We start from the raw sequence: 24,634 nt of genomic DNA on the forward strand, positions 1-24,634 counted from the left end.
CCTGTTGCTCTACATTACCATAGATCTCTTTGCTTTTAATTTATTTTTGGATCAGATCTGAGCTAACACACTTCAAATCTATTATTGAAAATAAAAGCCTTCTGTTTTATTTCCTTCAAACAACAAGGCTGTGCATGTCTTGATTTAAGGTCAACATCAGAAGCTGATATACCTTTTGGGGAGTTCCCCACTGCAATGCAGAGCTTTGCTAAGATCAGACAGGCTGTGCCCTTGTCCATTTGGGAATCCCCAAACGATGATTTAGATAGCAAGCCATTCTATTCATGCCTCTAATCAATGGACCTTTTTCCCCCAAGCTAATGACAACCTTACGAAGCAGTGTCTCYACCAGGTCCGCAAGAAAAAGCAATTAGCCATAGCTACAAAAGCCATTGATACAAATACATCATCAAATTGCTTCTGCGTTATTAACTAGCGGCTCCCAAAGGTGTTGGAAATGGCTGCATTGTTAGACTATTCAGATACAGTAGATTTACAGGCTGTTAAAAGCAGTTGTTACAATGCTTAGAACAGGACTTGATCCTCAGAGATGCAGACCAGCTGCAGCACCGTTGGCTCCACTGAAACTTCGGCAGTTCTCTCCAGTTCTGTACTTCTCCCCAGTTCTGTACTTAATGGCTCTATATTCCTAGTCAATATTGTGCAGAGTGGGGGACAAATGGTACTTTAAATACATATGCTCCATAAAAGCATCAGTCTAATACTTAACAGATCCGTGCATTTTCCCTTAGTAAATGTGTTTTGTCAGCCTTTCCTGGATCTTGGTTTTGAAGCATCTACTTTTACTGAGACTAAATAAAGTGTTTTGGGAAACTCAAACCAAAACCTTCTGCTGGGCATTAAATGAGTGCCTTTTAGATTCACAGCAAATAAACAYACTGTCAGTGTTTCAAAAAACTGAACGTAACAAAAATAAGTACACCTAATACTCACACCATACTTTGTATATTTGTACGTACATGTTGTATAAACAGATGGGTGTACGTAGACATGCCTCTCTCTTATAACTCTAGCAATCTTTGTAAACAATGAACTTCCACGGATTTCACAGTAATCAAATTACTTCTTGCTAATGGTTATCCATGGAGACTGCTCCCCAGGTTTTCTAATTTTGCTCATTATGTTCTCTAATTTTTCCAGAGAGACAACTCAAGTAACTATTTGATATACAATGGCTGTACCCAGCTGGCTTTCACTTGAGCACTTGCTTTGATACAGCATCACATGACGATACTCATTACTTCAGATAAATTATTCAGAAACTCCCAGATGCAGTGTCCTGCAGTTTACCAATCTAAAGGAGAGTTTTGCTAAAATGTGATGCTTTCACATCACAAACAAATAGACGTTTATGAGGATTACATACTCCTAATAAATCAAAAGAACCCTGTACATGGGTGTAACCCCTTTAATACAAGGGTTTTTTTTYTGTTCATTTTCTCAGTGCTAAGTCTGAATTTTACTCTAGAGGTATAACACAGTAGCTARAATTTCTATAGGTTTTATTTCCTATGATTCTTAAAATTTTTAATCTTAATGAACAATTTAACATTTTCAATGCTATTATAATATTAATGCTTCATATTTCAAAATATATTAACGAGGATGAAGTTATCTTAAATTTAATCCTGCATATCTTTTTATTAAATTTTTCAAAATATATTAAAGAGTATGAAATTATCCTAAATTTAGCCTTGACTGATTATCTTTTTATTAAAGTTCTTAAAAAATTCTTAGATGAATAGAAAGTTTCCTGAAAAATAAAAAATAAGATTTTTTTACAAAATTTCCTCTTTTTCTACGACGTTTGAAGCCAAGTAACACAGTACTGAAAATAAAGCTCATTCACAGCATAACCATATTGCCTTTAGAAACAAGCCACCTAATAGATTCCAGAAAATATTCTTAGGGCAATGAAGTCAAGCAAGCAGGCTATTCCCTAACTTATTTGCCAGTTGTCCTTCTCTCAAGGAGCTCTTCAGCAGCACGTCATCAACAGSAGGTTGCAGGGCAAGCAGCAGGGGAGTGGAGACAAAGGACAAGTGCAAGAGGCCTGTTGCGCCTTGCCAAAGAAAAGGAAGGAAATGGCTCTTGCTACTTCTGCATCAGGCCAAGCTGGCAGCTCCTGCAGGAGCTAAGTCCATTTTCTCAGGCAATCTCCTGCCCTCGTCTCAGAACTTACGCACAGGAAAGCCTCCCCCTACCCCCAAGCCAGAAGCATCTCACCTACTTCAGTGTTATTCTAAATCAAGGCGGGGACTTGTGGGGACAAGTGGGGACTACCCCACTGACTTCTTTTGCAGCCCACAGGGAGGGCAAGGTGGCAGAAGGAAAATCCATCTGACGATTGAGCATAAAAGCTAAGGGTGAGATTAAACACCCTTTGGAGGTACTCGCAACTATAAAGAGCTCTAGATTTCAACATCTCACTTTTACATTGCTAAGTTGGACTAGCTGGTTTCATTTTTGTGGAGTAGTTAAATTCAGCTGATTAAACTGAGCTGCTGTTACCATGCTCTCCTAAAACTGCAGTTTCTGAACTGAGATGACTATATTAGTGCTCTTTCTGGCTTTTTTGAGCAAGATTTTATTCAATTTCACCTGTGGATAAAAGTATGCAAATAGTMATCTTAAAGGATCAAATAAAACTAAGGTAAATAAAAATTGCCACACAGTCATTTTTAAGATGGTGGTTCTGAAGTCACTGTCCTGATTCTGAGAAATTGATTAAAGACTCTGAAAGCTTATTCAGGATAATCAAATTAAAGCTGCCTGTGAGAAGCTGAAGAACAATCTCATAATACTTAGTGATAAAATGACAGACAAATATTAATCTCCGTAAGTGCTAAGAAATGCACGGGGAAAACACATAGGGAAGAATAACCACAACCGTGCATACATACACATACATCATGATGGGCTCTAAACTAGTTATTACTGCTCAGGGAAAAAACCTTCAGGACATCAGCTTAAGCTTAGAAGTGTTCAGAAAGCAAACGGAAAGCAAAAAAAGATGTTGGCAATTATTAGGAAAAGAACTGAGAATAGAACAGAAAACACCCTTATGCCGTCAACAGTTCACTCACGTCTCGAGTGGTGCGTGTAGTTCTGATCATTCAACCTGAAAAGTACATAGCAGAACTAGCAAAGAAGCAGAGCTGGGTAGCAAGTGGGATCAGAGGTCTGGAAGAGAGATCCAGTGGATTAGGATTCTCCTGCTGGACAGAAAACACCTAAAAGGGACAAGATAGTGGTATATAAAATTATAAATGTGAGGGATAAAGTGAAAGGGGACTCATTGTTTAGCGTTTCCGTAATAAAAGAACCATGGTGCCCTAGTGAAATTATCAGGAAGCAGGTATAAAACAAATAAGAGGAGTTTGTTTTTTCACAGAGCACGTAACCGAATTGCGGGACTCGCTGTCCCTGCATATTGTGAAAGACAAAAGTTTAAATGGGCCTACAGAGGAACACAGCAGATAGCTAAACRCAGCATCCACACGCAGTCTCCTACTCAGGAACCCTTTAAAATGCTGAGATAGAAATGGGGAAGGTGTGAGAAGGAGAAAATTATGCTCACTTTGTTTCTTGTAGTCTTTTCCTAACCATCTGCTCCTCGCCATACTTAGAGGCAGGATAGGTGGAGAGTTATTCTAAGCAAGAAGAGCAAACCTTGGGTTCCTACTATGTTTTCCTCACTATGTGTAAAGTAGGAATCTGTTCAGTACAAAACCCAGCTTTCAGCAATGGAATCAAGTAACAGTCCCCACAATTCAATTTCTGACATTAATACAGAAAACACTGCATTAGAACTCTAATTCATTTAGTAATGTATTATTTTATAAAACAATAYGAATCATTACTAAAATAGAATGAACAACAGGCTTCATTTGTGCAGAAATAGAAGCAGCCTTAAAACCATGGATATTTCTTTTTTCTTTTCTTTCTTTCTTTTTTTCTTTCTTTTTTTTTTGGTTAATACATATATTTAGAGCAAAAAGGCTTTTCTGTCCAGTGTATGGGGGATAAACAGGAAGGTTTCCGCAGCAGGGGGCTGCAGGGCTGCTCTGTGTGGGAAGTGGCTGCAAACTGCTCTGTGCCAGCCCCAGCCAGCTCTGAAATGGATGAAAACCGCCGAACTCGTGCTAAATCTGCAGCCTCTCAGAGAAGCACGTGGTGCTGCTTAATCATATTTAAGAAAGGGTGGTAGCAGCCAGGGGCAGGGATTCAGGAGAGGACATGCGAGGATGCAATGTGAAGAGATGCGCCTGGAGACATGAGATGGGGAAGCAGGTGGCAGGGCCATGGCAGGGACGTGGCCGGAGGAGCTCTCATGGAGGAGGTGCTCCATGCCAGACGAGGGACACCTCTGAGGGACCGTGGCCCACGGAGGACCCACGTGGTTTCAGGGGCACCTCTGAGGGGACCACAGCCTGTAGAGGAACCACACTGGAGCAGGGATAGCCCCAAGAGGACCACAGTCTGTGGGGACTCATGCAGGGTCAGCAACCCCTCTGAGGGGACAGCAGCCCATGGGGGACCCACAYGGGCTCAGGGACACCTCTGAGGGGAGCGTGAGCCCTTTGGGGGACCAACACCGGGGTAGAGAAGCACCTGAAGGGACCTGTGGGGAACCCGTGCCACGGCAAGGAGAGCCCAAGGGGACCGCAGCCAGCTGGGGACGCACGCCAGGGCACGGGAAATGAGTAAGAAACCAGGAGCAGCTGAAGGAAAGTCTGGGCMCTGACCCCAACCTCCTGCGCCGCCCGTCGCCTTGCTGAAGGGATGGGACCCGAGCGGGCCCCAGGGCGAGACAACGAGCGGCCGAGGAGAGGGTTGCACTGAGGCTGAGCCTGGGGAAAGGAGCAGAAAGGTGCTTCCCCGAGTATTTAACTGTTTATGTCTTCTTTATTTGTCATACCCGAAGCAGTAATTAAAAGTKTATATTACTTGGTAATCAATTACATTAAGTGAAATTCCCTGAGTTGAGACTGCTTAGTCTGTGACAACCTAGCCATCTAGATACATAAAAAAAACTTTTTACAGGACTGTACTTTTCCAGTTCTGACCGAAGTCAATGGAAATCATCATCATTAAGTATGTCTGAAAATTGCAATTTTTAGAGATGCTTTTATATAGATTTTGGTGCCAAAGGTTTGAGCAATTAGGCTTTGTCTGTCTTTCAAAAAAAAAAAAAAATCTTTTATGCCCAAACACTCTACAAAGAAAAACACATCCTAAAACTATGATAAATCTCATCATACTAGCAACATTCTGCAAAATTGAGGCAGAGGTAGGTATTCCATGCTYCAACTGAATTCAACATTAATCATTATTTTAATTTTAACAGTGGCAAAAATTTGGCATCTCTCATCAGGGACTCTCATAACAGCAGGACAAAAATCCACATTGTATAAACCTAGGAACACCTGATCAGAGGTATCCTTTTAGTTCAGCTCCTTTGATGAGAAATTCCCAATGGCAATGCTTAAAKTTTGTGGAGAAAATATAGTTCTAGTATTAAAATCAAAGATTTACAGTGATGGGAATACATTACATAGAAGAAGAAACTCCAAGAAGAAATCCATAATTCTCTGAACGAGTTTAAAAGCTTATCTTGCTTTGCTGGGTATTGCAAAATTCTGTGTGCATGAATGTATGCAAAGCTTAATTGGTGTCTGGCCACAYATAAAGCTTAAAAAATAGAGCTGGGACTTAATTCTCAGAAGGATCAAATCCATGGTGGCCTCAAATTCAACCTCAAATTCTGCACAAGTCTGTGCAAAATCTCAGCTGATGGGCACTGAGTCATATGAAGGGCAGGGTACAACAACAAAAGCTGAAGGGCAATATTCCCAGTTCAAACATCTCCTCTCAGCTGCACACACTAGTAATGAATTTTGATATTCTGCTCTCCTTATATAGCTCCCTACAGCAACACCAGTGGGAGATATGCATACATAAGGAAAGCAGAATAGCAAAACAGAGAACCAATGGCTCAGAAGTTGTGGTGATTAGAATGGTAGAAGTAGGTAGATTTGGTCAAGAGGACATGAGATGAGCATGCCCTCACTTTTGCTTGAAGAGTAAGCATTAAACTGACCACACTAATAACTGTGGACACACTCCAAAATTTGCGCAAATTGATTATCTCTGTGTAATATTGCACATGCAACAGGAATAGAAGGCACAATTAACTTCTTAATGTATGTGCTACATCTCTATTTGGCAACACAGATATTTGTTCTGCAAAGCAGGGCATTATATATCATCTCCTCCTTTCCCCCAGGCAAGCATTTAAAAAGTTTTCATATTGATTTTTCAAATGGAAACACAGTATTTGTAATAACAATGCCTAACCTTAATTACCATGGCAGTAACAGGGCACATTTGTTATCCCAGGAAAGGAATAAGAATCTGCCATTATGTTTTGTTCTCAGATGAAGAGCTAAGCAGCAAAAAACTATCCTGAACGCACTAAATATCCTAGCTAGTCTTTTCACCTATCTAGTCATTAGAAAAAAAATATAAAGGGAGAAAAAGTTATTACATATGTGTGAATCTCAGGACCAAATGAAGTAAACATGAGCAGAAGAATATCTCASAGATGATGGCTGGCAGAGAAATACGTGAGTGGTTTTTGGTTTTGTTTTTTAACTGTCCCTATTATCAGGGAATGAAAGCCAGCACACATGCAATTTGCCCATCAGCCATTAATTATCAATGACCACTGCCACAGTCATTCAAAAGCCATTAGACGTGAGAAGAGGAAGACTTATTATCAGAAATGCATGCACAATCCAGAATAAACACTGTTTGCATACAAGTTTTAAATGTGTATTGCACTGCCATCAGAATACACATTATTCTCTCTGGAAAGAATATTCATGAAGACATATTTAGCAATATTCAGTGTTGCATAAACAAATCCCTAAAAGCATGCTCCTCATCCGAATAGGAATCCTTCAGGTCAATCAACAGTGGGAGCCCACATTAAAAAAAAGGCAAATCTCATTCTTACAAATGACATATATTTCCACCTAATCCAAAACTCTTCAGTGGAATTCATGGAAGCTAGGCAATGCGTTTTGAAGCAGTCCCCTGTCCCTTTTCACTATTGGAGAGTCTATCTGTGCTTCTTCCAGAAAGATTGTAGCAGTCTTTCAGTATAAGCATAAAAATATTAGCAACAATACAATTGTCAGCCAACTTGCCTCGTCTTCTTCTCTTGTACGAGTGTCATTAAACATCAGCTTACTGATGTTTAAGAATGAGCTAGAGATGCCAGGTTTTCTGAACWATATCTATTAACTTCACTTATTCACAACATTGGACATTATCTAATTCTGCTCTTGCCTAATTAGTGATAGTCCAGATTGCTTTAATTCCTTACTAAAGAAAAAGTTCCTTAAAACAATAACTTTCTTCTGGAACGATTAAGATTAGGGGAAAAAGATTGTTCACTTTCACTCCTCACTAGGCCAGATGCTATTGTTTAACTCTGTATGCAATTCCCTTTCAGTTAACAAAACAACAGAATTCAAACTTGTCCTAACAATTTTTTATGCAATTCCATTTAATGAAATAGATAACTAGGACTATGTTTTCTACCTAGCATCACTTCTTTAGTTGATTGATAGAAAGCTTCATGCTAATAGATAAATTCTAGCTACAACCAGGAAACTTTTAAAACCAAAAGTGATATGCAAATTCCAACAAACTGCGTAAACAGAATACTGTTTTACTTAACATGAAAATTTTGCTAAGCAAACAGATGTCTAAATGCGTAACTTAACCCTTCAAAATTCAGATCATCATTTAAAGAATAATCTAAACAACTCAATAGATTTAAAATATGGCACTCTAAGAATATATACTGAACAAGGGGTCATAGGGAACCATGAGAATGGAATGATGGAGGAAAAAACCTTTAGGTGATAAAATCCTCTAAAAATTTGAAAAACAAAAATACAAAGGGAATGAAGCACAGAATGTGAAACATTCTGGAAACAGATGAACAAGCGTGTGATATTATGTCTCTTAATAGTTTGGGAGTCATACAATTTAAGGTCTTTCTGGTTCTTTTGTGTATATTCATCAGAACACTACTAGAGCAAAAGTATACTATGTCTTGTATATTAATGTATATCTTAGAAATACAGTCATGTTCTTGAGTTGTGAAGAAGTAAAATAGATCAAACTGTGGTATGGACAGAATTCATGAGTGGAAACATAACAACACAGAAACTGGCTAGAGAGGACTGAGGATTTTTAGTGGTTTCACAGAATAGAAAAATATATTTACATATCTGTCTGTTTGAACAAAGTGGACCACAAGAAAAAATGACGGTTTTAATGAGTATTAATGGAGGCTACAACCTGCAATAGTGTAATGACTCCTATTAAGCCCAACAAAAAAATAATGATGTGATTGAAAATTCTATAAAATTGCATGTCCTCAAAACTACTAATGATTGTAGAGCACTCTTACTTCTGCAAAAGAATTAGAAAGAAATGATATTGTTCTTGTAGCCAGATAAAGGAAATTAATGGATCAGTTCCAGGTAGAAACCCTTAAAAGTTGAGTGTCTGAGTATACAAAATGTATCAGTTGAAAATAGGTAAAGATTGAAATTGCTTTTATTAACTGAGTTTTTGTTTATGACGGTTGCAAAATTCTGAAAATTGACAGAAGTTGAAGATAAATTAGTGGTCAAGCAAGAGGCACAGTAGGAAAAGCACCAGCTCCATCTTGTAAGAGCAATGGCAGTCCCTTTCAGAGTCAGTAGCTGCAAGTGGCTATGAAGAACCTATCACAGATAGCTGGAGTAGCTCTAAAACTATTTAATTTTGAAGATGATTTACAATAATTTTGGATACTCTTTGGACAGAAGGAATTGGGCTTATAGAGCTGGAGGGAATGTTCCTATTTCTGTAATATGAAAACTGGGTTCATTCTTAAAGGAGTAAAAATGCATAATTTTATGCTTCYACAAGTCTATAAGGCAAAGTCTTTCTCCTGCAAGTAAGTGCTCTATTACAGAGAAAGTTAACTACAATTATAAAAACTATATGCAAAAATTATCTTGTAAAGTAATAAAAATCCTGAACTACTTAGGAGAAAATAGATAAGAGAAATCGAGCTGGGACAGGAGAAGGAAAAATTTAGTGCTAGTTTAAAAAAATAAAGCCAACACATTCCTTCTGCTCCATCCACAAAAAAAGCAGAATTTATGAATAGAGCAACTAATGTCTTTCATGATGGTATCAGATCTGAAAGATAAAATCAAAATTCTTGGGAGTTAGAACAATTTCCAGGCTTTTCAAAGTCCATTTGAGCAAAAGTACRCTGAAGCAAAGTCCACTGCCCAGTACATTTTACTATGTGAACAAAAGAACTCCAACTTCAGCACTTACAGGATWTCTGAGTTATAGCCACAGTTATCAAACAACGTTATCACTACACCGTCAGTACAGGAAAGGTGTAGGTTATCAATAGTGAGATGTTATCTAGACTAAACAATTTCTCAGACAAAATTGCTAATATAGCATGCAATGTTGATAATGGTTTTAATAGTAAGAMATTTTTTCCCCTCTTTCCTTCATCATAGGAAAGAGGATGCAATGTGAAAGAACTGGGCAATATTCCTGTGGAAATTCCCTGGGCGGCCTTCTAGTCTCTTGCCACTGAAGCTATCAGAATCTTGTTAGAATGACTATAGAAATATGCAAAAATGTAAATATGTAAGTATWGCACATTTGTATTTGTTTACAATATTGCATTTATCTGGAATCCCTCTGCAYTTCTTTGGCTTTCTCATTTTTATAGATGCATAGACAACAAAGGTATTACACTTCACCAGAAGTTAATCAGAAATTGTTATTATTTCGATTAAAGATTAGATTAAATTTTGTAGATCAGATATTTGAAGCTTGCCAGAAACAACTCTCAGGCAGAATCCTAAGATGAGACTGCATTTGAAGGGTTAATTTAGTTCCATTTTGATTCCAGCATATTGCCCATTTACTTCACAAATCCTTTATTTCTATCTTTAGTAGGCTTGGGGTTTTCTCACATCCACGAAGATTTTTTTCTATCTTTCTATGCTGAAATAACTCTAGGTTTAAGACATCACAAATCCAAATCTCTTTTTATATAACCTGCATTATATTCTCCACATCTCTGCTTTTTATACTTCCATCTCTTTATATCCACTTATTCTATTCCAAAGCCTTCTACTACAAATTCTGAAAATATAGTTCTTCACTCTCCAACTCCTTGTTCTGCAGCAGCCACAATCCTGCATATCCTAAATACCTCTGTGGTCTTCCCACTTGGGCACATTSACTTCCCAAAAAACTTAACATGCTACAAACATATTTCTTTCTCTCATACAAACACTGCTTATCTGCCACTGGGTGCATAAAGGTATTATTTATGAAAGACAGTGGCTTTACCTGGGATACCTTAAATATAGGACATCTGCGTTCACATGTGCTCAAGACATGCTTTTCCGATTCTATTTAACAAGGACACCAAAGCTCTCTTCAGGGAGGTTAGATTAAAGCACAGGTCTCACAAAAGCAAAATTGCCTAAACCTCTTTTAAAGCTTATTACAAAAACAAAAAGAAAATAGAAGCCTGAAAGTGGTAAGTGTAATGAATTCAGTTAATATCAGCAAGAACCGTACAATATAATGGATCTCCTGAGGTAGCTGAGCATTTGTGAAACCCAGCTGCTAGGATACAGAGAAGTTTGGATGCAKCTTCAGTGGTGTATAAATGCATTATATTTCAAGTATGTTGAAAAAATAGGCAAAACTACCTTTAAAAGTATCTGAAAAATGCTGAATGTTAGTAGAGATATTAGCAAGTCATTATATTTCTTTTTACCTGGTAGAAACATGCTTTGAAATGATTGGCAGGACAGTACAACTAGGCAAACTTTCCAACAAAGAACACTAAATTGTTTTTTATTTCTAGCCTTGATGAGATTCCTGACCTTCTGGGTGAAATTCAAAATGAGACCATTTTGAAGATTAATTTTTCAAAAGAAGAAGCTTGTCATTCTTTTTTCATTAATGATCCCTGTTAAAAATAAGAGCTTTCATAAAAAAGCCAGAGGGAAGAGAAATAATAAAAAYGAGGGTAACTGGACATATTGTAATGAATATAATCCCACAAGTCTCCTTTGTTAAACCTATCACGCTTCATTGCCATTTAGAAGTCAAGTATTGAAGGATTAAGCATATAGAGAGAATAGGATTAAAAATCATCTACTTTGATTTTTACTCGTGATTAAATAATTTTTCAGAAGGAATTTCAGCCTTCTCTTCTTTATTTTCCTATAGATTTGGGTATGAGCATTGCTAAATATAATGTTACGAATTCTTTTCTATGTGAAACAATTTTCTTTTACAATTTTCTGCACTGAAGCATTCCTTTAAATAGTCTGCGTAGGAATACTTTAAAGCCACTTGTACTCTTATACCACACGATGCCTGTATTTTAGTGGCAAAAATCAACCACATGAAGTCAGTCAGAGTTTTGCTAYATGCTTCAGTGGTGAGCAGAATACAATTTATAGTTCATTAAAAAAGTGAATTGTCAAAACTGTCTGTTTCTCTTGATGAGTTTAAAAAATCCCTCCCCCTCCCTCTCTAAATATCATTACACATTCCAACTGAAAACTATTTAAGCTTAGCCAGTTAACTTGGCAGCAAAATGAAAAAGGGATGCTATCAGAAACTGGATGTGAGGAGGTCCAGCAGCAGGCCAGCGGAAAATTCCTACAGGAATGATTTTGTGGTGGTCATTTAGCCTTGGACTGTGTTTTAGTTGCAGTGTAGTTTAAACTACACTTCCATGCAACTTCAGTGCTGATTTTGTTTTGGGGTCAGTCAATGGTGAACATATTTATTTTATTCTGAAATTACACTATATTTTGCAAAAGTTTTACAAAATAACAGTCAAAGCTGTTGTTCATCACATTCACATCACCGATGAACATGACRCATTCTGTAGAACGGATATTCATTATAAATGCCAAACTAAACACTTAAACCTTAAAGAACCAGGTATCAAAAATAATACCTCATATCTCTATAAACTTTTTTCAGCAGTGAATCTGAGAGCATTTTACAAACAAATGAGTTTCACAGCTACATGAAGGGAGTGTTTACATGACTCCAGTTCATAAAGAGCTCTGAATCTTGAAGTGATTTGTTTTCACAGTCTCTGATTTTCCACCTCAAGGATGATTGGGCAAGTTCGTAGCTTCCTCAGCCTGAATTTAACAGCCTTTTAATCCTTAGATCACTGGAAGAGTTGATACAGGCTGACAATATCTGTACAGCTCAAGCATCCAAGCAGAGCAAGCTGCAGCTTCCTTCCAGCCTGCGCACTGGCCACAGGATGCCCCTGGGTCCTGGGATCTCACCACTTAAACACACTGTGTAGGTGAGTAGAGAGCTATGTACTGCCAGACAGTCAAGTGATAACTAAATAATCAGGGAAAATACACATTCTTCCTTAAATTTATTCACTCTTGTCCTTGCAATTATCAACTCTACTTAAGATTAAGCTTAGTAATCTACAGAGATTTGTATGTCTGAGACTGTGAGAAACTGTAACGGTTCTGAAAGCAAAGTAATACTTAATAGTCTATTACAGCTTAAAGAACCTGCCAATCATACTGCTAAGTGCACTGGAAGGAAACATAATGTGCACCCAGGGATTTCCCCAGGGGGACCTCATCAGGTCACCCAGGGCTGGCCCCAAGACATCGACAGGCAAGGTGTGCTCGTGTGGACAGCTATTTTGTCCTCAGTGTCACTCAAGGACAAGGAAGGTGTTTTAGAGGAAGGAAAATTACTCTATAACCTGCATCTCTGCAACCCTTACATCCAGAGAAGTATCTTCTTAACTACCAGGAACAAACTAATGAGATGCCACAGTTCTTGCTTCTGTTATCATCATTGTGATTTTGGTGCAGAAGGATTTTCGGTCCATTAATGTCCAGCTCCAACTGCCAACCCAAAATGCCCTTCAAATGATCATCATTTTTCAAGAAACACTCTATTATTGTTTAACTAATCTGAAATTGAAATTGCAAGCTGAAAAAAAAGCATGTACTTAATATGTACTTAAATGCCAGAAAAATTCACTGTGATCAATATTATTACAAGCAATGCCAGCTCTATTACAAACGGATGGTGTTAAACACTGTTTTAAAATGGGGTTAGTAAACTGCAACATACAGTTCTAAGTAAAACTCTGTGGTTTAAAGGTGCAATATTCTTATCATTTAGAAACACCTGGATTTAATCACAACTGCAAATGAATTTGGTAGCCTGTCAGCCCACTTCCTAACTCCTCGTCTTTGCTCATATCACAAAGCCACCAGGCAAGAGTGCGTGATGGGCAGTCGCTACTCAGAAGTGATTCAGGCCTGGAATAGGAAGTGTTTGATGTCTGAACTGAAAACTGTTYACAGAGCTATAACAAAAGTTTGCAGTAAAATTACTGATATGTGCCTGGCACTCTCAGTTGAACTCTGCAAGCATTGCTTGCTTGCCCTTGGACAAAGAAGCAGCCCTTGGCACGGCAACTCAAGCCATCCCAGAGGAGATGGTTTTAAATGTTTAGGGATAAGGTTGTGCTCTATGTTTCTCTCATACTTTCTCTCTGGATTGATTAATGTGACATTATATTCTGCACCCCCTCAGGCAGAGGCGTATTTTTCACACTGGATAGCCTCTGTCCTAGGCTATAATGCACAAAATTAGTATGTTTTAAAATAAAAGATCAATGCTCATTTTTTTGAGAAAATCGTATCAATCCCATCTTCAAGAGATGCAGAGGATGCCAGGCTCTGACTCTTAAACAGGAGGAGGTGATACTTCAGAACCTTGAATATTTCACTAAAATCTGGAGACGATCAGGATTTTAGACGCAAGCTTGTGATTAACATTTGCTTTTTTCTGTGTTTAGTTCTCTCCCTCTTCAGGGCAAAGCCTTTCCAGCTCGTCATTCTCTATTTGACTCCCTAGACACAAATATATTTCAACAGGGGATCTGGATACTGTTTCAGGGACTTGGTCACCACATATGAGATGTTACAGCAAGTAGCTTGTAGGTGCCCACATCATCTTTGATGGGAAATTCCTTGCTTTTTCTTTCATACAGAGAATACCTCCTTGGCCATTTCTCATCCATCATGACTGTGCATTGTGCTTTTTGTCCCATTTGCAATCATTTAATATGTTCATGCTGAACACAGGACATTTCTTTTTTCATGGAAAATATTAGCTACCATTTAGACTTCAATTTTCAAATGGCTTCAGTGAAGAAGAGTTAAATGAACATTAAATATTTCTGAAATTTCAAGTGAGACAGTCAGACAGATGGATGGACGGAAAATTCTTTTCGTGTGGAAGATGTTTTTTATCTACTGTAGCCAATGGCAATAACAAAAGATGATACCATGCTGGACATAACATCAACTTTTTGTGAATTGCATGGCTGCCATAGACTACTGGCTGAAAATTATAGTATGACATCTGTGGCTTAGTCATATGTCATAAATTAACATGAATGCTAAAATTTTCCAAGATAGCATGCCTCAAAAACATATATATGAACTGCTAATAAGATAAGTTGAGGTCTCTTTCTACAGTCGTAAGTCATGTCTTATGTCATAGAAAAGCATTATTTTATACTGTGACCTATTTAATAGCCAAAAATCTTGCAGTGTTTGAAGAAAAATTTTAAGTTATGTTAGTACAAGGTGTAAAAACGAAAGTCTCCTCAACATACTTCTGATAGCTAATATAATTCCCTGTAAATAGGGATTAAAATAGTAATGCTGGTAGATCCTTGACTACACTGGAGCAAATGGTACCATTTAACATATAATGTAACTACCACTTATAAATCCTGACTTGTACAATTTTAACAGTTATTATTTGGATCAAGTAAAAACTATTTTTACAAAACTGATATCTCTTTTTACTTTGGTTTCCTGGAGAAATGAACTTTATGGGTTCATAGCATCTGTTTACCATTTCCCTTGTAAGTCTGAATCTATTGCTGTTTTTTAACTAAATTTAGCTGAGACAATGAGGTCTCAAAGATAAATAAATTCTTATATGTTTTTTGAAAATTAGCAACTGTGAAGGGGAAGATGCCATATAGGTGCTCCTGCAGCAGGGAAGGTTATACCATGAGCTCAGCAGGTACCTGTCTAGCCAGCACGAGCCGATGAACACAAGTCATGCCCCTGCATGCAAGCTGCTCAAGCTTCCTGATGGAAAGTACCAGAGGGTCTGCAGGGAAGTYTGCAGAACCAACTGAAAAAGGCAGCCTTTTACAAGGCACAGAGAGAAAAAAAATGTGAGAAGCAATGAGCAGAATTCCATTTAAGAGACACAGTGTTCAGGGTCACACAGCTCTAAACAAAGCACAAAAGATAGCCTTCTCTCCCAGTTCATACTGGGATTCATTCATTCAATAGGAACAAGGGCTTGATTTGGAGTTGCAAGATGGCCTGGTAATACTTTGTCCACTCTGCAGTGCGGAGCACTTCCTCCTCCTGTCATGTCCTCCTCTACCCATAGACAGCACTGCTCCACCCAACTCTCGGCGCTCTTCCTCCTTTGGTCTCCCTCCARCCAGGAGGCTGCTGCATCAGAAAGTTAGTTTAAAAGGAAGATTTATCCAAATAATGCATTCTTTACAATAAAATAYGGACAGACCTGTGTAAATCTCTGATAGAGAATCAGTCCATTCAACCAAAAAAAAGCCCCCAACCCTTTGTGCCATAYGCTGCAAAAGATGCAGTTTCGAACTTAGGGCTACTGTCACTTGAGCCAAATGAAAATGATTTGCAGACTAGTCGTTGTCTGTTACAAATTGTCACTAACGGGCAYTGCCACACGTAAACAACACCCATATATCATAAAAGCGCACTACGTGGTTTCCAGTGAAAATATGTATTAGGAGTTCTAGAAGCAAGGCTTCAGCCATAAAACCAGTTTATCAGGCCTGTCTGCCCAAATACATCTCTAAAACGAAAATGGGAAGAGATGATATGCATATTTTAGTACAAACAGTGAAGAATCAGGTAAACAATGACAAATTATTTATGATATTTGTGATTAAGTTGCAATTTTGAATAAGCTTACGTATACTTTTAACTATATAGCAGGATGTATTCACTASAGGAAAGCAAGTGTGTACAGATAAATATTCTAGAGTTCAATCTTGACAGAAATGATCAAAAAAAATTGTAAATCAGAAATAAAAAGGATAGATATGGTTAAAAGTGCTGAAAAATGATAAAGCTGTTTGTGTCACATTTACTTTTCTTGAAATAAAAATATTTGATAGGTATTCAGCATGAATTAAAACAGGAAACTAAACACTCCAGGTTGGGGACCATCTATTACTCTGGTTTTATACATTTACTTACAAAATCTTTACAAATGAAAAGGAAAACTCTTTCTTTTTAAAACAAAACMGTTCCAAATAAAAAAAGTGAGATTTTAAAAATGCTCAACATGCATTGCTAATGCCAAATATTTATTCTTTAACTTCATTATTTATTTTTATTCCATATAAATAATCATCTCAAAGGGAGAAGAGAAGGATATGAAAGCAAATATGAAAAAGAATACTACATTTTAAACGAAGACTTTATCAATTTTGGTTTTTAAAGCAGTACCACAGGTTGAATACATTTTATGATTATATGTATTTACGTATTGTTGTTTTAATTATGTATGTTATTTTARTTATGTATTTATGATATGTGCATTTATGATTATGACTATGTATGATTATGATTTTATGATGTAATATTACAACATAAATCTACAGGCACCTTTTGTATAGGATTTATTCACTGACACCTGAAGTTAAAATAGATTAATGAAACAGTTCATTAATTGGTTTGGAACTCTTGACAAGAAATTCAAAATGTATTAAATATAAGTAAAATTAGAAAGACAGTCCTAGATTTTATTTCTTTTGTGCTAACTGTCAAACAGCTTAATGATATTATTTAAAGCTATTGCTTTAAATGAAGTCTGGTGATGTTCGAGAAAATACTTGGTTTGGATTCCTGTTTGCATTTGTGGAAATGTAAAAGTGTCTATATAAACTTACTGGAACTTACTGCTTTTTACCAGGGTTACATAATTAAAGGAGAAGGAACATCTGCTGGAAATAAGAAGAATCGTGACTGCAGACCAGTTGCTGAACTTCAGTCATTTCTAGTATTAAAATGGGGCATTGCAAAAATGGTGAAGGCTTACGCCAGGAATGTGAAGAGGGTTTTTAAGTTAACTGCTGAAATTTTGATAAAGACTCATTTTCCAGCATTAAGAGGTTTAAAATGCTAATGTACTCATAAGGCCAGAACCATTTAATACAGATTTCCAAACTGAACATAAAATGAATAAAGGTGCTCCTATGTCTCACAGGAGACATGTCCAGCWAAAAATGCACTACATGAAGTTTAAGCATATAATAAGAAAATTGAGCCTATTCACCATTATGAAAGATTATTGTTTTCCCAAGATACTTATATCCTTAAGGTTACAGATAACCTAATCAGTAATCACCCATATGATTCTGAATTTAACATTTGTGTTCTGAGCTTTATTAGCAAGGATCATACTATTGATTTATTTCTATATATGTATATGTTCAAAATTTCAGTTACAGCAATAAATCTGTAGCTTTCCTTTTCTAAGAAATTGAGATGTTCAGAGAGAGGATGGCGCAAGATGATGATAGCAGTTTCAAAGAACGAAAGGGAAGAAAATCCTCAATTCATGAGAATCATGCAGTACCATGCAAAGGGTGGAGAGAGAACTCTGCTGGCTAGATGAAGTGGAAAAGGGAGAAATAACAAATGCCCTGAATTGGCAGGCCAAAGGTACATGGAGGTTGGAAGTAYTGTTAATAATGAAAGAGAATTAGGGAAACATGGAGGACTGAAGACKGTTCATTGGGAGATGTCAGACACAGAATGAAACAAGTGGCTCATCCAGGAGAGAAAGATGAAAAGAGTAGGTGTGCGTCGCTGGCACGAAGATGACAGCCGAAGCCGTCTTTGTCAGCGAGCTCAGCCAAAGATACTGCCTGTGACAACAGGAGTAAGGAGAAAAGACAGTGAGGTGGGGTTCAATTCAAGATTCATCACTGCATGTAGTAGTCTATGCTAAATAGTCTGTGTCCCGGTGTTTACTGTGAACCAGATAGCTATGCCTTGCTTACTGTCAAAGTGGACCTGGTACGCATGGTCAATGAAGTCTAAAGGCAACTCATTTCACCCTGGATTGACACCTATATTTGGCAATCAAGTTGGTGGGTATAGAGGATGGAAAGATAGATGAATGCTAAGCAAAATCAAAGATTTATTAATGCTTTTTGAGCATACTTGTACTTGAAAACTACAACATAGGAAAAATGAGATTGACATTCGAAAATAAAGGGAAGTTAAGAGTGATGAAGACTAGTGATGCAGACTACCGATTAGGATAGATTAGTAATGAGGTAAGTGAAATTTGACATTTCTGATCCCAGGAAACGTCAATATTTCAACAGCTGTTTAATCCTAAAATCAGATGAAGAAGTAAATATTCATTTTCCTCCAGAATGGAAATTCTAAAATGGATTCAAGAGATCAAAAAATTTCATTACTGTTTTTTTTAAATCAAAAAAGGAACTTCCTCAAACTGAGATATTTAATTTCATTTAGACTGAACTGCTTTCAATATTAAACTACATTTTTCTATTGCCTTATGTAATTAGTAATTTTTTCCCATAMTCTGGGGCTCTGTTAGCATATCACTTGCAAAATATACTTGCAACCACACAAACCCCACAAATCTGCTACGTAATAGGAACATTATAGTAAATGTTCCTATAGCAATCAGGGAAGTTTTCACGCAGAAATAGAGGGGGCAGAACTATAACTTTTGTAGGGCATTGCCCTACAGATAAAACTGGGTAATCATTTTTGAAGTGAAAACTACATTTTTATGAAACATTTAAAAGTATTCCAATTCAGACTAAGCCAAATGTTTTATTCATATTTTTAAGAGAGAAAACCACAGTATTTATAATAAAGTCAAGATTTTCTTGAACTGTTTAAAAAATTCTAGTTCTTATTGAAGATTTGCCAGCTATTTCTGCTTATTATTATTATGAAACTGAGATAAGCACCATAAAAACAGACAGTAAGGTAGTTTTTTCTTCAAAGAACTACAATCTAAGTAGATCTGACAGACAGAAAGTCAAAGTAATTTGTTGAAAGTCACACAGCAGGTCCATGACAGAGACAGAAATAAAAATCAGCCCTTGAAACTTCCTAACCTGCRAATGGGGCTTGAAGGGGGTTGTCATTAAAGGAAAGGAGAAAGCGTCCACRGCATGGAGCAAAGAACGCTTGCAAGCACTGGGATTTGTAGATACAGAAACCAAGGAAAATGGAGAACTGGTATTTGGCAAAGGAGCACTTAAGAGCTGAAAGCGAAAGAGCCGAACTGCCTGTGGAAGAGGCCCTCAATACTGCTAGCCCMGAACGCTGCTCGGACGTTGTCCGGTGGTAACTGCGTGCTGGTGCCGCTTTGGCTGGTGGCAATGAAGGAGGAGAATTTGGCAGGACTTGCACTGGAAGGAAAACGTGAAAATTTGGTAGTTCAAAATGAAAAACTGATTGCAGAAGCTGATAGATGGTAAGGACATTGTAATACACCTCAGTGAATCAGTAAAAATTTCAAATGTTAAAAAATGAATGTTAATGAAAAGCACAAAATATACAGATAGCAAGGTAAGCATCATTTCCTATCTAAGCACTGATGACTTTCTAATTTTTTTTTTAATCTCTAAGGAAAAATGTGCCATAATGAATCAGAAAGTATAACAGAAAAGATCTTTGCAATAAAAACATCTACCAAGCCATATATGAAATGGGTGTGAAATTAATACATTAAATCTAAAAGAAAATTCCAAATCTCTGTGTTTTATAACAAACTCAGAGCTATTTATAGCTATTTCCAGAGCTATAAGCTGGGCCACAATAGCTTGCTGTACTGACCTATTGAGGCTAATTAGCCATTTTGAGGAGCCTTTACATGTATTGAATTTTTAAAAGAGAAAAAAAAAACAGAAATTTTTAAAGAACCTTAGGAAGACACAATGTTACAACAACAATCTTTTTAAGAAGAAAAGAGCTCTCTCTAAAGTCTTTTATGCTTCACTTCAAGTGCTTTGCATTAATGAGCTAAGCAACTCTTAAAAGAACAGTATGATATAGCATACAATAGTCATTCTATAATCCAGTAGATAAGTAACTTCATATTAATACTACTTTGTTAACACACTCATCTTTGTTCAAAATTATTTAAGTTTTTCTGTATTTTTAAAAATATTTCAGTATTTGCTGTGATCTCCGGATACAACTGTTAACAGAAAAAAAAAGCAACCCACATTAACTTCACATAAGTGTGTGATGTGATGTGTTGCTTGATAGATTTTGGGGGATTTTCTTCCTTTCCTTTTTTCACTAGTATGCCTTAGGGAGCAAGCAAAGATACAGCTCCATGTAAGTAATATGAGATTTATAATGSAAAACTCCTGTGCCCTTGTTTTGTGTCAGTAATACTTCTGTTGTACTCATTGTAGAATTTACTCTGGGAGCTAGTGTCGTCAGTGCTGGAATAAACATCACAAAACCATTTAGACATGAATTTTCTGATGTCAGAAGAGAACGTCAGAATTACTGCTGAAATAAGGAAGGGATTCTTGGAATACCGGAGTCTTTACAAATGAAGCCGTTTACTAAAAACAGGAATGTTCCATATCAAACCACTGTTTCTACAGTTTATATACCTAGAAACTCCTCAGTGACCTCCTTTATCAGCCCAAAATGGCACTGAGCTCTCTTTCTGTTGATAATATTTACATTAACCAATATCATGCATTTTGGAAGTTTTAAAATAAATCAGATGCACTGCATGAAGTCTACTAATACATTTAAAATGTTTTAAAATGCTTTGAATTAATGCATGCATTTAATCCCTTATATCACACAATAATAAAACAAGTAGCAATCCTTACAAATCATTAGTTCTTAACTGGCTAACTGAACGAACACTGAGCTATAAAACAATTAAATAAACCTCCTCAGGGAAAGATTTTTTACAACACATCGTCGATGTGATTTTACAAACTGATTTTGATTATTGGAACTTTACTAGAGAAAATACGAAAATCATAATGAGTGTATATAAGACAGTTTGATGAGATCTATATTCACTCACGTCTCCTGCATAACAACTACAATTCCCTTATGCATTTTCAACACTATTTACATTTCCATTTTTAAAGCATTAACAACGCAGTCCCCCCGCAGATCTGGTCTTGAACTCTGGCCACAGTGATCTATTTTCTCCCTCCCACACCCTGTTTTATCAGACGCTGTTTTGTTTAAATTGGCTACTAAATAGCATAGCACTGTACCTTTAAATACAAATCAAACAATATTCATATTCCCACGGTGCTGCTAGTTTCCCTTATGCATTGAATCGCCTGTAGATTAAAAGCTCAGAATCTGCAAAGGGATTCTGTCCTGCAGACCAAAGTTCTCTGTAGGAGATGAGGGAGAGGGTCAGTCCAGGAGCCACAAACACAACAGGCAGAAAACGCACTTGTGATCCTCCGCTTTGGATAGCATCAGAAAGCAGAATAAAAAGCAGAAACACATGGCACACTGAGAACTGGTATCACTTATGGCTTCTAACCAAAGCAGCAATTAAACACCTTTCATCATTCCCCCGAAAGCCTTATTTCTGTAAGAACTGACACACACACACACACACACAAAGACAAATCCCTTCTGAGCAGCAACGAAAACTTAATAACGTACCATTTTCTTTGCACTCTTCTGGAGGTTTAGCCTTTTTCGCAAGTCGTGGATCCAGCCATGATGTTGTCTTTGTGTTATGGCTGAAAAGAAAAGAGATCACTCTGAGCAGACACATACTGAAAGGAATCAAGTTTATTCCTTAAGAAAAAAGGGTTAGTCCAACAAAATTGCAATCGATACACTTAATTTGCTTACTGGTTCTAAGTAGCCCTGAAGGAGGTGTAAGAGTAATTGTGCAAGGCAGCTGTAAATTTGGCAACCTCAGCTCCCTGTCCTCAAAGCAGCTATTTTTATTAAAATCAACTAGAATGTTGCCAAGTTAACCTCATTGAAAATGCAGAACTCATCCAGAGCAAAAGGAATTTATTACAAATACAGTGTTCTCCCGTTGAACGAGAGCAGGCGACAGGATTCTGTACCATTCTCACAGTTTTCGTATAGAATTATTTTCATCTTAAACCTGTCCTTTTCATAAATACAGGTTTGTTATTTCTTATCAGCAGCACTGGCAAGGCATTAAAAAGTGATGCAAATTACAGCATGCTCCTGCAAAGTCTACATTTCCGGGCAGAGTGATTAATGACACTTTGTTTAACAAACCTTTATCTATTCCATATATAATTCTTCTATCAAGATAAAATAGATATTGCAGAAGCTGAATGAATCATGTGGCTTATTTCTATACTCAGAATAGATGTTTGAGGAATCAGCCATGAAATAGCTTTGAACTAGTACAAACTGTTTTCTAGGAGAATATTTTCCTGAATGAACTGGTACTTAGAACAGCTAATGAGACTTAAAAACAGACTTTTTCAATGTTTACCTTTCTCATAAGCTTTTGCATTTGGAGCCATTTTATTAAACATRTTAAAAAAGGAAGACTATACAATAGAAGAGGATGCTATCCTTACTCCTTATTTTTTGAGATGCCTTTCTTACAATACCACCATTCACAGCCCATTCTAGCCCATGTTTTATTTATCTGCTACATCCTAAGAGAACACTCATTCCTTACAATTTATACAGTACTGAATTATTTAGATTATTATTAATTTGCTGTGTCATTTTAAAGTGTGCTTTAGACCTCTGTTATAGCCTTTAGTGTAAGGTATATGAAAACAGAGATGAAGTTCCACTAGGGATGAAGAAATTCACAAAGCCAGGTCCTTCTCCCACCTTGATTTARTCCTTGGTAGCTAACTTCCTCTCTGCCTTGATTTCTCCGACTCTGAAATGTGAGTGATACAAGCTACTTCGCAGCATTACTGTCACAACATTAGAGCTTTCATGCATACTTTGGGATGGAAAAAGGGCAGATATGAATTAGGTATTGATAAAGTGGTAAATAAAATGAAAAATGTAAATTCCATTTAAATTCCCATTTTAAGCATATTCTACTGTAAAACACCATTCATGATAGGTAGAGAGGATAAATTAAACCTTCACCTACTTTAAGAGGGTGGTTATATTTGCAGAGCATGAAGAATGATAAGCTAAAGGTAAGGTAAATTTGAAACGCTGCCTTAAGCCTGTGCTTGATTGCAAATGTAACTAAGACRCTTTCTCTGAAGATTCTGCTGCCTGTGGTCTCCTGTAGGGTGTATTTTTATACTGCAGTCACAGCTYAACTGCAGCTTGTGCAGACATACTTGARCTAGCTTTAAATTAACTAGCTGAGATCCTGGCAACAATGTCATTGCAGCAGCATGGAGCTCAGCGTGGGCTAATCATTCGAGCATATACTGAGCTACTTGGGTGCTGCTTGCAGCGCACACTGAGCTCCACACTACCATGGGTATCCGTTTAGCAGTGTCAGAGATTAAAGCTACCTTGGGCACATCTGTGCAAGCTGCAACCACATCTCTGACTGTAATATGGACATGTCTTGTATAATTGCTATCATCTCCTGCTACTAATTCCAAATAATTTKAGGGACACTCACTAGATGCCAGGAATAAGTCAGATCCACAGATAGTTTCCTATGGCTTTAAAAGCTACTACTACCACTATTAATAATGCTTGCTCTGATACACAATGGGTTTCAAAGCATTTTACAAAGCAAATAAGAATCATCATCCCTGCTTTAAAGATGGGAGAACTGAGACATAGAATCACCAAGTGCCTGTCCACAATCATCAGACAAAGCCAGGGACACRGCCAGAAGCAGAAGCCAACTCTGTCACAGTCTCGTTGGCTGATCTTCTTCTCACAAGACAACGCAACAGCAGAACAGACCAATTCACAAGTCCTGAAATTTGCCCTATGGCAACATTTCCAGAGTAGGCCTGAAATGAGTTTTCAGGCTTCTACAAAGGCAGGTGACAAGCTGAAAATCAGCCTAATTCAGTGTGACGGTTAAAACGTGTATTAGTTGGATTGTGTCCTTCAAGGCTCTTGTTCAAATCAAGAGAAACAACAAGTAACAGTTACATTTCCCTCCAGCATAAATGTGTCTTTCATAAAGGCAGTAGGACTGATATCTTCTAATTTTGTGCACTGTGGCCACTCTAAATAAAGCCATAAACAAATAAAAAAGTTAAGAGCTTTTCCAACAGGAGAATCATCCTCCAGTCTGCAGCAAAACGTCAGAGAGTGAAGATAGTATCTCATGTAAATCTACTCTTATGGCACCTGCTTTCCTCTTCTTTTATTCCTCTAGCTAGTTACCGACTCTT

The 24,634-nt window shown here is 37.3% G+C and overlaps 1 protein-coding gene across 3 annotated transcripts in view; it reads right to left on the reverse strand.

The window, feature by feature from the left end:
* MAGI2 (membrane associated guanylate kinase, WW and PDZ domain containing 2) overlaps positions 1 to 24,634 on the reverse strand; it is a 575,799-nt gene that overhangs the window by 210,582 nt on the left and 340,583 nt on the right. For all 3 annotated transcript variants that reach the window (XM_085298788.1, XM_085298783.1, XM_085298773.1), the window contains exon 6: positions 21,960 to 22,039. In XM_085298788.1, the coding sequence (XP_085154914.1) occupies positions 21,960 to 22,039 (80 nt within the window). The remainder of the gene's footprint in view (positions 1 to 21,959; positions 22,040 to 24,634) is intronic.

Source organism: Rhea americana, unplaced genomic scaffold, assembly GCF_003343005.1.
Source record: "Rhea americana isolate MKP2758 unplaced genomic scaffold, rheAme1 scaffold_1, whole genome shotgun sequence".
NCBI lineage: Eukaryota > Metazoa > Chordata > Aves > Rheiformes > Rheidae > Rhea > Rhea americana.